The 13557-nt window shown below is 33.8% G+C and overlaps 2 protein-coding genes across 4 annotated transcripts; both read left to right on the top strand.

Annotated features, from left to right (window-relative positions):
- The first annotated feature begins 4600 nt into the window (after positions 1 to 4600).
- On the top strand, positions 4601 to 8038 carry LOC141712064 (uncharacterized). 3 transcript variants are annotated; one of them, XM_074514848.1, is made up of 6 exons: positions 4601 to 4774; positions 5835 to 6084; positions 6194 to 6300; positions 6447 to 6579; positions 6668 to 6862; positions 7562 to 8038. In XM_074514848.1, exons 2-6 carry the CDS (start codon positions 5845 to 5847, stop codon positions 7844 to 7846), a joined length of 960 nt encoding a protein of 319 aa, XP_074370949.1. In that variant the 5' UTR covers positions 4601 to 4774; positions 5835 to 5844; the 3' UTR covers positions 7847 to 8038. The 3 variants fall into 3 exon arrangements, with proteins under 3 accessions (XP_074370949.1, XP_074370948.1, XP_074370947.1); XM_074514847.1 differs by having other exon boundaries at positions 5822 to 6084; XM_074514846.1 differs by lacking the exon at positions 4601 to 4774 and having other exon boundaries at positions 5815 to 6084.
- A 2303-nt stretch (positions 8039 to 10341) lies between these two features.
- LOC141710656 (proline-rich receptor-like protein kinase PERK3) lies at positions 10342 to 13356 on the top strand. Its single transcript, XM_074513208.1, has 8 exons — positions 10342 to 11248; positions 11357 to 11398; positions 11482 to 11592; positions 11685 to 11798; positions 11938 to 12156; positions 12247 to 12362; positions 12529 to 12789; positions 12870 to 13356. The coding sequence occupies exons 1-8, from the start codon at positions 10537 to 10539 to the stop codon at positions 13140 to 13142; spliced, it is 1848 nt and encodes a 615-aa protein (XP_074369309.1). The 5' UTR covers positions 10342 to 10536; the 3' UTR covers positions 13143 to 13356.
- Positions 13357 to 13557: the final 201 nt, after the last annotated feature.

Here is a 13557-nt window from a genome sequence, read left to right as displayed (position 1 = left end):
GGGTTGCCCTCCACGCGGACAAGATCTGAAACAACCCTCTCATTGTCTTCAATTACCTTGTTTCCCTGGTCATCAAGCAATTCAATTGAAACTGAATGAGGAACCCCCGACGGTCCAGCCCTGGCCGCATCAGCAGGCTTCCTCGCAGCACGCTGCAATAACAACATCATCACCTTGTCCATTCCTCCTCGAATCCCGCCGTCTAAAACCTTTTTAAGTGAGGCGCCTTCCACTACAAAGAAACAAACAAAACCATAAGTCAGCCATCCTATATATAAGCACTTACGAAAATTAAAGTAAGCAAGAGCCGACAATGACAAGTACAAAAACTAGGTACATAAGCAAAATAAGGGCAATAACAATTAATACATCCTCCTTACAATCGTGCATCCCTAAGAACCCAGAGTCCTTCAAATCTAAGTGCGTATACCATGTCCTCGACCCATGAAACTCATCGAGGTAGGCAGTATCGTGCTTCTCCATGTTATTTAAATAATCAATCGTGCCCTGGCTAACTTTCCCGCAAGGCTTTACAAATTCCAAGTCAGGACCCCCAACGTACAACCATTGCGAGTGATAACCAGAATTCGATGACCTAACGCTAACAATCTTCATCCGTCGATGTCGGGAGTCGAAATATACTTGGCCACCATGGTACCGCACACCATAAATAGAGAAAAACAATTTCAAAGTCGGTGATCGACCCTTATCACAGCACAACGCCACGAAACCACTTAACTGAGCAACAGAATTTGGTGTCAGCTGCCCTAAACCACAACCGATAGCCTCATACATCGTCAGGAAGAACGGATGCATGGGCAAACGAAGACCAAACTGAAACATTATCATCGCAACCCCATGCATCCCGAACTCGGGCATCATCCAAACCCTCTCATCTGCTGTCGGCACTCGGTAACGGTAGCCGTTAGACAGGTCGATGTACTTCTCCAACTTACTCGCATGGGGGTCGACGGTGATGTAATAACTAAGATAGTTTAAACTAGGTTTGCTCTCAAATTCGATCCTACCTAGTCGAAGACTTTCCTCGACCGTTCTATTCCTAAGTTCCAGGGTACGAGGACTTAAGGGCGGAGAGGGCATAGGACCTGGAGGCACCCCCCTCAAGAACTCATCGCTTCCTAAGAAATCAAAGGATCCACACTGACCTAGGTCCGGGATCTCTAGATTATCCAAGTTCAAAACAGACTCCTCGTCACCCTCCTCTAACGGTCGCTTCCCGGGGTCCCGGTTGGTGGCACTGTGCGACGACGACGACGAAGGAAAGTCGGCCATTATAAATCGGTAAACTATAAACACGACCGACCCGCAGATAAAAAGGAAAAGGAATAGAGAGAGAGAGTAGACGACTTACAGTGCGAGCCCAGAACGCGCTGCAATCCCCTTTTAGATACCTGGAGAGGAAGTCGAAGAGGTTAGCCTGGAAACCTGCAAAAACAAAAAAAAAAAACCTGGAAAAATAAATTCAAAAACACACATGAGCGGATATATACCTTCAAAAAAAAAAAAAAAAAAAAAGCATTACGTTTAATTCCTTTCTTTTTTCGGACACACACATTTGACTCCTATCTCGAATTAACAGTTATTTCTTATTTTTCTTTTGCTTCGTTCGTTCGTTTTTTCTTCACTAATTTTTCCCTTCATTTCATTATCCTGTCCGGTCACTAACTTTATTCAGGTATCAAGACAAAAACCTCGGAATTCAAAGCGCAAGGGTGGAGAGCACGAAAACGCAAATCTAAAGATATCGCGCAAAGCAAGGAGGGGGACTAATGTTGGACCAGAACAAGACGGCCCAAAGGAATTATAGCTAGAACAATCACAATACATTATGTAAAGCCCAAGAAGGCCCAGATTGTAAGGATTGAGCCCATTTGGGACTTAGTATAAATAAAGGACAACAATCCCATTTGAGGGGGTTGGCTAATTAAGCAAAGAAGATCATCTCCTAAAAATACAGACTAATAATATTATTGGTACATCACACACCATGTGATGTTTACAAATATAAGACACATGAATATTTCTATATTTCAGCAGGCAGTGGCTCAGTAGCTGGTTGTTGCTAACATTTAGTGAAAATGTCCTCCGACTTGTGTCGTCATAATTTCTGAAGCCTGCATGTTACAGATTTTTGTCGTCTCTTCTAAGTTCACATTTCATAATACAACTAAGATTAGCGTACGGTTTCTTTTACATCTACTCATATACCACGGTTTCAAAAGTGTGTGATTATTTTACTTGTTTATTTTATTTTTATGGTATTTATTTATTTAATATGTTGAACAAATTTTCTAATTTATTTAATATTATCTAAAAAAATATAATTACTTTGTTATTCATATTAATGTTAATTATAAAAAAGAGGGAAGCGTAGGGTTTATATAGCTAACAAAGCCAGCAAATAAATAATAATAAAATATATTAAATTATAATAATAATAAAATTATATATGTTTTAGATATGCATATAAAAATATTATACTGAAAGTCCTTTTATTATATATTTATTTTTATTTTTTGAAATTTACTAAGTTAAATTAATTTACAAATATTGTATGTGAAAAAGTTTTTTTATGTAATTCGTAACGATCACGTATCATTACATACTAATTTTCTTTAACTAATTATACAAAAACTATAATTACATAATTAATGCGAAAGCAGACTACAGTAAGTACTGGGTAAAAGCAGTTGTGTTCACTAGCTAGATTAATCAGGAATACTTCATTCGATAATAAGGCACTTAAGTAACCAACCGTTGCTTAATTATAATTTTGTAAGATAAAAGCTAGAGCATCAATTCAAACATGCTTTTGTTCAAGTTGGAGCGTCATTTTTCAATCAGGATCAGTGAATCTCAGCTTTGCAAATTACATCAAAACATTTCAATTACTAAAATTTACCTCAATAAATAATAGTGAAACTGAAGTATTCGAAACCGGTTAATAATTAAAAAAAATCTCTCACGTTCAAAATGTGCGAGTAAAATAAAGAGGAGTGAAATATGGAGTCAAACAATCAAATTTAAGTAACTGACCGTTATAATCATAATCATTTTTGATTAATCACAAGTATAAATATAAGAAAAATGATAGGTTGTCCAAAAATTTTCCACAATTTTTTTTCCAAATACTGATGTGACGTATAATAAATATCACTTTTTTTAAATATAATATGAGAACCCGTATGAATTAATATGCGCCAATAAATTAAAATATGCCACGTGTTTGTCAAATTATTTGGTGAAAATTTTGGGGAAAAATGTTGGGAACATAGTATTACTTATAAATTATAATTGAGTAGGTTCTTAAAATTTTTCCTTATCAATATATGTATATATATTTTAATTTATGTGCGTACATATGGGCAGACAGATTTTATCTTCTAATATTACAAAAGTTATCAACATATTATACTTAATAATTAAAGAACGGTTTTTAGAAACGATCCTTTTCCAATGTAATATCGGTTTGTCCAGTGTGTGCTCATGGATACAGGCTAAAAAAGTGTGATTAATGAGTTGTAAAATTTTTATTGATGGAGATTTTTGTGCATGCAGGCGGGTCCATTAATTATCCAACAATATTTTGTAAGCACTAACTCTTACCATGTGTCAATGACACACACTAGAAAAATCCATTTAATATTACAATGTGTTAAATATCAAGTAGGTCATTTACTGGGTCCAAATGTATCGAGGGTGAAAAACCAAAATACCCATCATTTGGAGGCTTAGTACCCAAAATACCATTTGGCGGGACGGAGTGTCCAAATTACATGTTGAATACGCATGTCCAACATGCGAATTTCGTTTTTTTTTTTAAATTTATAAAAGATACGCATGTGTAAAATGCGTATTCATTTTTTTGCTTGTAGGGAATATGCATGTGTGAAATGCGTATTCCTTTTTTTTCAAAAAAGTGAATACGCTGTAATGTAATGCGTAATTCGTCGGTATTTTGGGTAGTCCGCGCGCATCTGGGTATTTTGGGAAGTTGGGGCTGGAAAATGGGGTACTCTGGGCATTCTTTCATGTATCGTGTGCGTCACTGATTACAAAACTGACTCAAATGAGTTACTTATTTGAAAATTTGTATTAAAAATATCACTATATCGTTAGTCGAGATTCTTAAAAGTATTATATATAGAATTTCACACATTTTTTTTATGAATGATATTACATCTAAATGAAAGATTATGAGTTCTAGTATTTTAGATAATATTTTTAAATTTTTAAAAATTTATTTACTATTTATTTTTATTTAAATCAAATAAAACAATAAAAAATAAATAGTTGATAAAATTTTAAAAACCTAATAATATTAACTACAATAGTAGAACTCGTAATCTTTCATGTAATATCATTTATAAAAAATATATGAAAGTCAATATATAATATTTTTAAAAATTTCGACTAAGGGAAAACGATATTTTTAATACAAATTTCAAAATGAAGGACTAATTTGAATCAGTTTTGTGTCATTAACCTAGTGTAGATTTGGACGCTGACATATTTAACCCATATTCCAATATATCATATAAAAATTACCGTCTTAAATTAGCTGCTCTGCGGTCACATGTAATACCGCCGTTACTTTTGTGGTTTCCTTTGGCCGGTTACAAATCTCTCCCCCCATATTTTTTCACTCTCCTCTCTCTCTCTCTCTCTCTCTCAGTTTCTCTCTCCACATATACACATCACACTTGAGGTGAGGCATCTTCGTCGTTGATTTGCAGATCATCAAGCTTGTATTGTAAGTATTTTAATCAATGTATATGTATATATCACCACTTCTCACACAATCAATTAGGTCATATTGTCTGTTTATAGAAATGTATGTGTTTTGTGTCTATTTATCATCACTTGTTTGCTTATAATTCACTAAATCTCTCATCTAGGGTTTGTACTTTGTTCATTTTTTTACTCAAATAGGTGAGTATGAACTTAAACACTGAGTTAGATGAGTTTTTGTTATATTATAAATCTTTCGAATTGTAAATGTTTGTTATATTGTCTGACAGATCTATGCTCAGTCGCGGTTTTCAATTATGTTGAATATTAGTTGCTTAATTACTGATTACACTTTGATTGTAGTGAAAACATATTAAATTTCAAAATCTGTTTGCTCTTATCTGTGGTATGATAGTGATATTTGACGAAATTGTGTCGGCAGATTTCGTTATGACAAAGCTGAAGTTTGCTAGTGTTGTCGCTTTCCGGTGATTTTTGGTTTATACTGTTTAGGAATTACGTATGATTATGAGCAATGTTGGTTAGCTAATTGTGTTGTCGATTATGAGTACAGTGGGAGAAAATGTGACCTTTGAGCAGGATTCATATGTCATTATGTTCCGATTTGTTATCTTGTGACAGGAAGCATAATATAGCTCTTCAAAAATTTCAGATAGATATTTATGTTTTGCTTTTATTACTATGCTCACTGAGGTTCTTTTGTGTCAATATTGTCGTTTATTTACTATACCGAATATAGGCCAGTGGTCATGTGAATAAAAGAAAAACTAGTTGTTCACTTTGCTCTATATCAGCTCAATTAGTTTCTTATGTTGGTCTTTGTGCAGCTCTAGTTTGGTTACATAAAAACTTGTATCAGATCTGTGGGATTGAAATAAAATAATGTCTAATACTAAATATTTAACTCTAGATCTCATTATGTTACTTGCTTGCATTCTCTTTTTGTTGAGTCAGTCTGAAGGTTTGTGGTGATTAGCTTGCAGTGTTGTCACTGATTAAAGGGTTTTTAATACAAGCACATTGTTCATAAACTCCCTTTTGATGTCAGCTAACACTTTCAGAGATCTCAACATGCTACCTGAATCTGAGAAGGAAATTGAGAGCTCAACCAATGGGGTATTTCACAAGCCTCAGACTGAACAGAAAGATGAAAATCTTGGAGAACAAAGGAAAAACTCTTTTCCCTTAGTTGAAATATCTCCTAATGAAAATGAAACATTAGTTTCTGTGACAGAGGTACCCAGCACAGAAGTGGAATACATTGAATCTGAAAATCTGGATGATGTTGAAGATGTTGATACAAGTCTTGAGGCAAGGGGTTTTAACAGTTAAATCTTAAGCATCTGCAAATATATTTTCTTGCAATATTATCTTACTATTGGTCTTTTAATATTGATAATTTCTTTGTTTCCTTTTTCAGATTCTCTTAGGTGGCCTAGAGTCAAAAGACTGGGTGGTCGTTTGTGGAGCACTCAATAATGTACGTAGGTTTTCTCTGTTCCACAAGGAATTGTTGCATGACAAGCTGTAAGTCTTTATTTATTTATGATGGGAAGATAGCATAATGCAAAAATCATATGTCAGATGTCTATATAGATTATTGTATTAGCATATAACCACTTGCAGTTATTTTCTTGGAGAAGTAGCATTGCCAATGTTTCCCTTATGTGCAGGGCCAATGTGATATCACTTGTTGTAAAATCAATGAAGAACCCGAGAAGTGCAGTATGTAAAACAGCAGTTATGACCTCCGCTGACATCTTTAAGGCATATAATGATCAAACTATTGATTCACTAGATCCCATGGTACCCAAACCTTTTTGTAATTGCTAATTACTCATTAATGTGATTTTTATATATCTAGCATTTTATTTCTTTAATTTTATTTGGTCAGCTTGTCCAACTTCTTCTCAAGTCCTCTCAAGATAAACGGTTTGTATGCGAGGCAGCTGAAAAAACTCTAATAGCTATGACTACCTGGGTCTCCCCAGTATTGTTGTTACCCAAGTTGCAACCTTGTCTCAAGAACAGAAATCCTCGAATTCGAGCAAAGGCTTCAATGTGCTTTTGTCGCAGTGTGCTTCGACTGGTAAAAACTTAAATTTTGCCATAAAGAACTATCTAAGAGTAAATGCTTACTTCACCTGCAGCATTATGCCCATCCTTTAAGTTTCTTAATATCAGTATCATTTTGCATTTATAGATATCCAAGCTTCCATCTTTATGATCTTTTTTCTGAATGATACCTTCTGTAATTATAAGAAGTTAGAAGTAGCACATGTCCAACTTTTCGCTGACCAGCAAGATTCATGTACAACTAGAATGGAACAGTTTTGTTACTGTATTTTTATACTTTCCAAACTTTTTATCCTTCCATGGTATTCCCTTATCTAGTAAACACTTCTGTTTTTTTGCAGTTCGAAGTGCCCAAAATAGATAGCTGCATTTATAGGGGAAAACAAGAGAATAATTATCAGTAAAAAATTTCTCTAGTTTTTTGTTTACTTGGGCATCTTGCTACTTGTCCACCTATTTTTATGTGTAAACAATCTCGTTGCGGGTTTAATTATTTGTTAGAGTCTACATTACAACGATTCCTTACTCAAATGCAAGCTATGACTCTAAATTACACTTAACCAGTCAATTTCATATGATTTGTCTTCATACTCGATGATAAGTTAAAGCTAATTTTTAATTCTATCATGCAGTTTATTGGGCATTATAGTATCTTCTTGAGCTTTTCTCAGAAGAGAAGTACCTGAGTTATTAATTTTATATATTTCTATAGGGATTTGATGGTATCAAGACGTATGGGATTGACAAATTAATCCAAGTAGCTGCGACACAGCTCAGTGACCAGCTTCCTGAGTCCAGAGAAGCTGCCCGAACTCTTCTGTTGGAGTTGCAGAGCGTCTACGAGAAATTACACATCTCACCGGACACTGCCATATCTGAGAACCAAGACAAGGATTCTTGGGAGCAGTTCTGCCAATCCAACCTTTCACCATTAAGCGCTCAAGCTGTCCTTCGTGTGACCAATGTTGCTAGGGAGGGACTTCCTCCACATCCCTAGAAAAGGATGCAATGTTTTTGAAATTATCGTGGGTATCTCTCCTTCACTTCATACTATTTTGGTTCATTGGCTTTTACTTGTAAATACTGTGAAATATTGAGATGCGGGATTGGTAGAGAAGGTGTTGACGCATGTAGTTAAGCTGCTTATGAAACATTGGTTGAGTTGTTATATAGTATATCTTTATCACTATATTGGTTGAATTAATGTCATTTCTAAGGTTTAGTAGAGGCATTTCCACTTCATCAGAAAGGATTCAAAAACTATTATTAATCTGTTTGAAGACTTACTGTCAGCCATAGATATTCAAGGACCTTACACTCGCAAAAATCTAGTGTTTTTTTTGCGAGTGATAAAATTCTTTAGCAATCCAAACAAATAGTTTCTTAAATTTGATAGTTGTTGATTAAATTATTTAGAGATCTAGTTAAAGTTACTTTTTCTGCAAATGATCTGATCATATAAAATTTAAAAGATACTATGCAGCATCTTATTTTATTGAGGTGTTCACATATTTTTATTAGATACAATGCAATATGCAAGGGAATTATGCAGATATCTAATATCCAATCAAATAATGTGTAAATGGATTTATTGAAATGACCTCTTATTTTGAGCTTGATATTTTTGTTGATTATAAGAGCATCTGTAACTCTAATCACCGTTAGGTCTAATATCTACGCGTCTTATATTATACTAGGTATAATTTTAGATAACTAAAATTATACAGGCTACATTTGTCATCATCTATAATAATTCACGTCAACTGTAACCCTAATTTTAACCCATTATTTAAGTATAACAGAGCATATTAAATTAAATTATATTTTTCAATATTTAACTTAAATATTTTATATAATGGTAAGTGTAAAAATATTATTTTATTGTTAACTAAATTTATAAAAATTCTAATACAAGATATGTTTTAGTTGTATATTTTATTTAATATGTCAGTAGTGTTTGCTAATCTATTTATTTCATTTATTTTTAAATATGTTATTACACTTTCAGTTAATAATAAAAATTATTTATTTTTAGTTTTATAATTTTAGTTTAAAATATTGAAATAAATATAAATTTTTTATAAATTATTATTAAATTTCTTTTTATTAAATATTATTATTTTATTTTCTCTAATATATAATATATATTTAAAATTAATAAAAAAAGAGATTTTGAATATAGCTAATGATTATAGCTAATACCACTAGAGTATAATTACTTAGAGGTTCAACAAAATTTTACCTAACCATTTTTAACTAAGAGTTTTAACCCTTAAAGATGCTCTAGCATATTTCAGGAAAAATGGTTAAAAGGTGACCTGCAAGTCTGCAACCACACATTTGAAAGCATCACCCCTCTGACTCAAACCGCCTTATTTCGTATGGTTCCTTTTAACATTTTCTTGAATTCAAAGAAGACTTGGTTTATATTCCCTATGTTCCAATTTATCTATCTTATTTGATTTTTGTTGGTTAGATTAACTCAATTTTGATTATAAATAAAAATTCATTCTTTCATTATTTTGAGAAACTAAAAATACATATTAAATTAGATTAAACATATATTCTAGTGATATAATTTTTATAAATATTTTCGATAATATAATATATGGAATTTTCAGTTAGTCAATTTCACTACAAAAAATCAAATTAGACCGATAAATTGGGACATAGGAAGTACTTTTTTTCTCGTTACCACAGTATGGGTTCTTGGTCCGCCCACCAAAATTTGTTTACAATAAATTACTCTTAATAATTATCACTAATTGTAATTGACTATAGCACATTCCAGAGTCCATAAAACATACAACAGCAAAATCTCAATAATAAGACAAACCAAAAAGAAATATACCAACATGCTATTTTGCTATTGGATATTGGGCATAGGCGCTGTTTGGTATTACTGACAGTTATAACAGATTTTTGCTGAAAAGTTGTCAGAAAAATGTTTGGTAAATTCTAAAAGATGCAGAAAGTAACTATCAGTTTTACCATCAAACATTCTCAAAAATATTATTTTTACATATTATATCTCAAAATATCCATAAACTAAAAAAAATTACCAAACAATCATCTAATTTTGCTCACAATACTTTTCTCACGACACAGCAGTTTTAACAGCAGAGCCACAGTCCTTTCATTTTATAAAATTAATTGGACTAAACTTAATGAACACCCTAAATATGTTGCAGGGATATCATATCACTCCTTGTTAATTCCTAGACTCCATAATTCTTTTGATAAAATAAAGAATTATATTACAGTTCCATGTAACAAACTACCCAAAAGGCCAAAATTAAAGAATAAACCAAAGCAATACATACATATGTATGCAAGCCATTCCTGCATAGGCCAGCTATGGTACATTTTTTTTTCTTAAACAATACAGAAATGAAAGTGTTAAGTTTTAATTAATATATACAATGTGTTGTTTGTTTTGGTTGGACATTGTATTCTTAGCCCAGTTTCAACTGAATCATGCCAAAACTGACAACTGTTGGTACAATTTTAGAAATTACAGCACACTTTAAGTCTTAAGCTAGAGCTACTACTCCCAAGATGTTGCTCTCACTATACTGTAAAAACCAGCTTTTCTAAAGTTAACATTATGTGATGATTTGAATGTCAGACATTTAACTTAACTTTCTTGAAAGTCTTCTTGATTATCTAATAGCTTCTTGTATAATCATGGGTGAAGATTATTTAGATTTTTACTCTCGTTATCGGATTTTGCATCAAATACGAGTGGACCACTTGGTTAGCATCTTCGCGATCTTTACCTTAATTGGCAATATTGAATGTGGAGTATCTGATGGATCTGGATGCATTCTTGATCTTGGAGGGGGAATCTCGTCATCTTTTTACGATGCAAGTAATGCTAATGGGAGCTGGGGTGGATTTTTGAACAATAATTCCTGTGCTAGACCATTTGAAGAGTATCTTTATGCATTGGCTTGGCACACAAGTCAAACTGGAAAGATATTCTTGAACTCTGATGAACAGATGAAGTGCTTGACTACTATAAATAGACCTGGCGTCGATGTGTTGGGTTGTGGAATTGAGAAACTAACAAGAGGTGGTGGTGGATGCTCGGGGTTCTCTCGTAATGATGTCGATCATAGACTAAGTAATGAGTTTAGAAGTATGAAGGAAAACTGTGCGTTTGAAGATCAAACAGTAAAGCAGGAGCAGACATGTGGTTCCTGCCTAAGGAGTTGGAAAGACATCAAAGGATTATATTTTGACAATGACGAGGCTACGGATTCTGAATCTTATATTTGCAGGTTTGCAGTGTTAGTGTCTTTAACAAGTGCTAAGATTAACGATGAGATATGGATTCAGAACACGTTTAGATGCCTCAAGGATCAGGACCAGGTTACCATTACAGCCTTTTCACCAGGTACATATGACAATATGACATCCTTAAATTAATATTATCTACCTGTGTCATTTACTGTAGATGTAAAGAACACATGTCCTTCCTAATTAACCTCTTTGCTAGTTGCAGATGAAGCATCAGAGACGGAAGGGAAAAGAACGATCAGCACACGTGAGTAGGACTCTTTGTGCCTTTTACTAATCTTTTAGGTCTCATTATGCAATCTAATACTTGAAAAACTTTGAATGTTGCAGGTAGATGGATTTTATTGGGAAGCTTGGTAGGTATTCTTATTGCCGTCGTCATCTTCATTTGGAGGTTTTCACGAGGACGGTGCAAACTAAATACCTCAGCGAAAGATAATGGTATTTTCAGCTAACTTGTTTGTAGTATCATTAAAATTATGAATTTTATGATGAAGATAGCTTGCATGTAACACTTCTCACTGGCTTGACAGAACTAGAATTTGCATTGCCAATAGACTCTAGTCATTTAAAATTTTCAATTAAAGAGGTCTACTTTGCCACAAATAATCTACACACAACAAACTTCATTGGCGAAGGAATAGCAGGTATACATCTCTGTAATGCACGCTTGATGCAAACATTTGATAGTATTTCAGATGTGCAGTACATAAGTTATTATAAGCCAGGTGCAGTGCGGTGGTTTTGTTCACTTAATGCTCTATACTCCTAACTGATGTTCATTAGGTAAAGTCTATAAAGGCATACTTCGAAATAACCAGCATGTTGCCATAAAACAAATCACTGATGAGGGATATACAGAGACTTTTCTCACAGAACTTAAGAGCTTGTCAAAACTCAGACACCCAAACCTTGTGGCATTGTTGGGATATTGTAAACATAATGACGAGTGCTTCCTCCTTTACGAACTATGTCCCAATGGGAATCTCTCGGAGTGGATTTTTGGTAATTAATTGCCATGTTATGTTTGTGTGAAATATTTCATACCTATACTTGATCTGGTGCTGATGATTGTACTGTTTCACAATGTAACAGGAAAGGATAAGAGCCTGCCTTGGGTTCATAGGCTGAATATTGCAATACATTGTGCAAGAGGACTTTGGTTTCTCCATAACTATCCTAAAGGATGCATTGTTCACCGTGATATCAAGGTCTGTGACACCATTATCACCCTCGTCTCAAAACCTTATATTTCAGTAACTGGCCAACTCTTTACACATACCGTGATCTTTAACTGTTTGACGACCATTTGTTTATTAAAAATGATGAACAACAATTATCTACTGACCAATCCTGTGAACTTTTTCTCAATTGCAGCCTTCAAATATTCTCTTAGGTCCAAACCTAGAAGCTAAGCTTTCAGATTTTGGACTGTCCAAGGTGATTGATCCAGGTGATAGCTACAAGAGCTCAGAAGTGAGAGGAACATTTGGTTATGTTGATCCGGAATACCAAAACACAAGAAGAGTTGATTCAGGAGGTGATGTATACAGTTTCGGGGTAGTACTTCTGCAGATAATCTCAGGAAGAAAAGTTATAAATATGAACATGAATACACCTATATCCCTACATAATACAGTAAGCTTTCCTCATTTTAAGTAATGTACTTTCCCATAATTGGTCTTACATATATAATACTAATCATTCTCGTTTAACAGGCAAAATCCCTTACAAGAATTGACAGCATAAGAGGATTTGCAGATCCAAAGCTCGAGGGAGACTACTCCGAAGAAGCTTTTGACCTCACATTTAAATTAGCATTGTCATGCACAGCGCCTAAGAAAGAGAGACCATCTATGGAGAAAGTTACTCTAATCCTTGAGGAGGCACTAGACATTTCAATGACAGCTAGATCATCAACTCCTCTTACAACACCAGAATGGTCTTCAACTCCTCGTACTACATCTGACTGGTCTTCAACTCCTACCTAGAGAATCTTGAGCAAATTTATTGAATCATTTGTCAGATAGAAACCACTTAAACTTGGTTATTTTTTCTCCAAATGTTAGTCAGAATCCTTACACAAATCTGTCATGTTGTGGCCTAAGCATGGATTAGTAAACTATAGATGCTAAATGTAATCATTACAAGTCGTTATAAACATAAACAGTAACATGCTATTGAAATTCTTTGTAAGCCGTGAAGTACTCAGCTAATCGAATCAAATCTCCTTGTCAGATGAGACAATAGTTCTTGCAGCATGAAAATGCAGACTTTAATTTTTACTACGACTATACCTAACATTAAGCTTCATTTTTACAACGAGTTTTCTTTGGAACTCATTTGGAAATGGTCGGTCTTTTTCTGAAAAATTAAGCTAATAAAACTAGTGAGAAGTGCTATGCG

Source organism: Apium graveolens, chromosome 3 (genome assembly GCF_009905375.1).
Source record: "Apium graveolens cultivar Ventura chromosome 3, ASM990537v1, whole genome shotgun sequence".
Taxonomy (NCBI): Eukaryota; Viridiplantae; Streptophyta; class Magnoliopsida; order Apiales; family Apiaceae; genus Apium; species Apium graveolens.
This window is presented reverse-complemented; position numbering and strand designations above follow the sequence as displayed.

What these genes read in the sequence shown, in the direction of transcription:
- LOC141712064 (XM_074514846.1), top strand. Translation starts at nt 5,815, where the DNA reads ATGTCAGCTAACACTTTCAGAGATCTCAACATGCTACCTGAATCTGAG. An exon ending in ATGTTGATACAAGTCTTGAG is followed by an intron (nt 6,085 to 6,193) that starts GCAAGGGGTTTT and finishes TTCCTTTTTCAG; the next exon opens with ATTCTCTTAGGTGGCCTAGA. An exon ending in GAATTGTTGCATGACAAGCT is followed by an intron (nt 6,301 to 6,446) that starts GTAAGTCTTTAT and finishes CCTTATGTGCAG; the next exon opens with GGCCAATGTGATATCACTTG.
- LOC141710656 (XM_074513208.1), top strand. Translation starts at nt 10,537, where the DNA reads ATGGGTGAAGATTATTTAGATTTTTACTCTCGTTATCGGATTTTGCAT. An exon ending in CATTGGCGAAGGAATAGCAG is followed by an intron (nt 11,799 to 11,937) that starts GTATACATCTCT and finishes GATGTTCATTAG; the next exon opens with GTAAAGTCTATAAAGGCATA. An exon ending in CTATATCCCTACATAATACA is followed by an intron (nt 12,790 to 12,869) that starts GTAAGCTTTCCT and finishes CTCGTTTAACAG; the next exon opens with GCAAAATCCCTTACAAGAAT.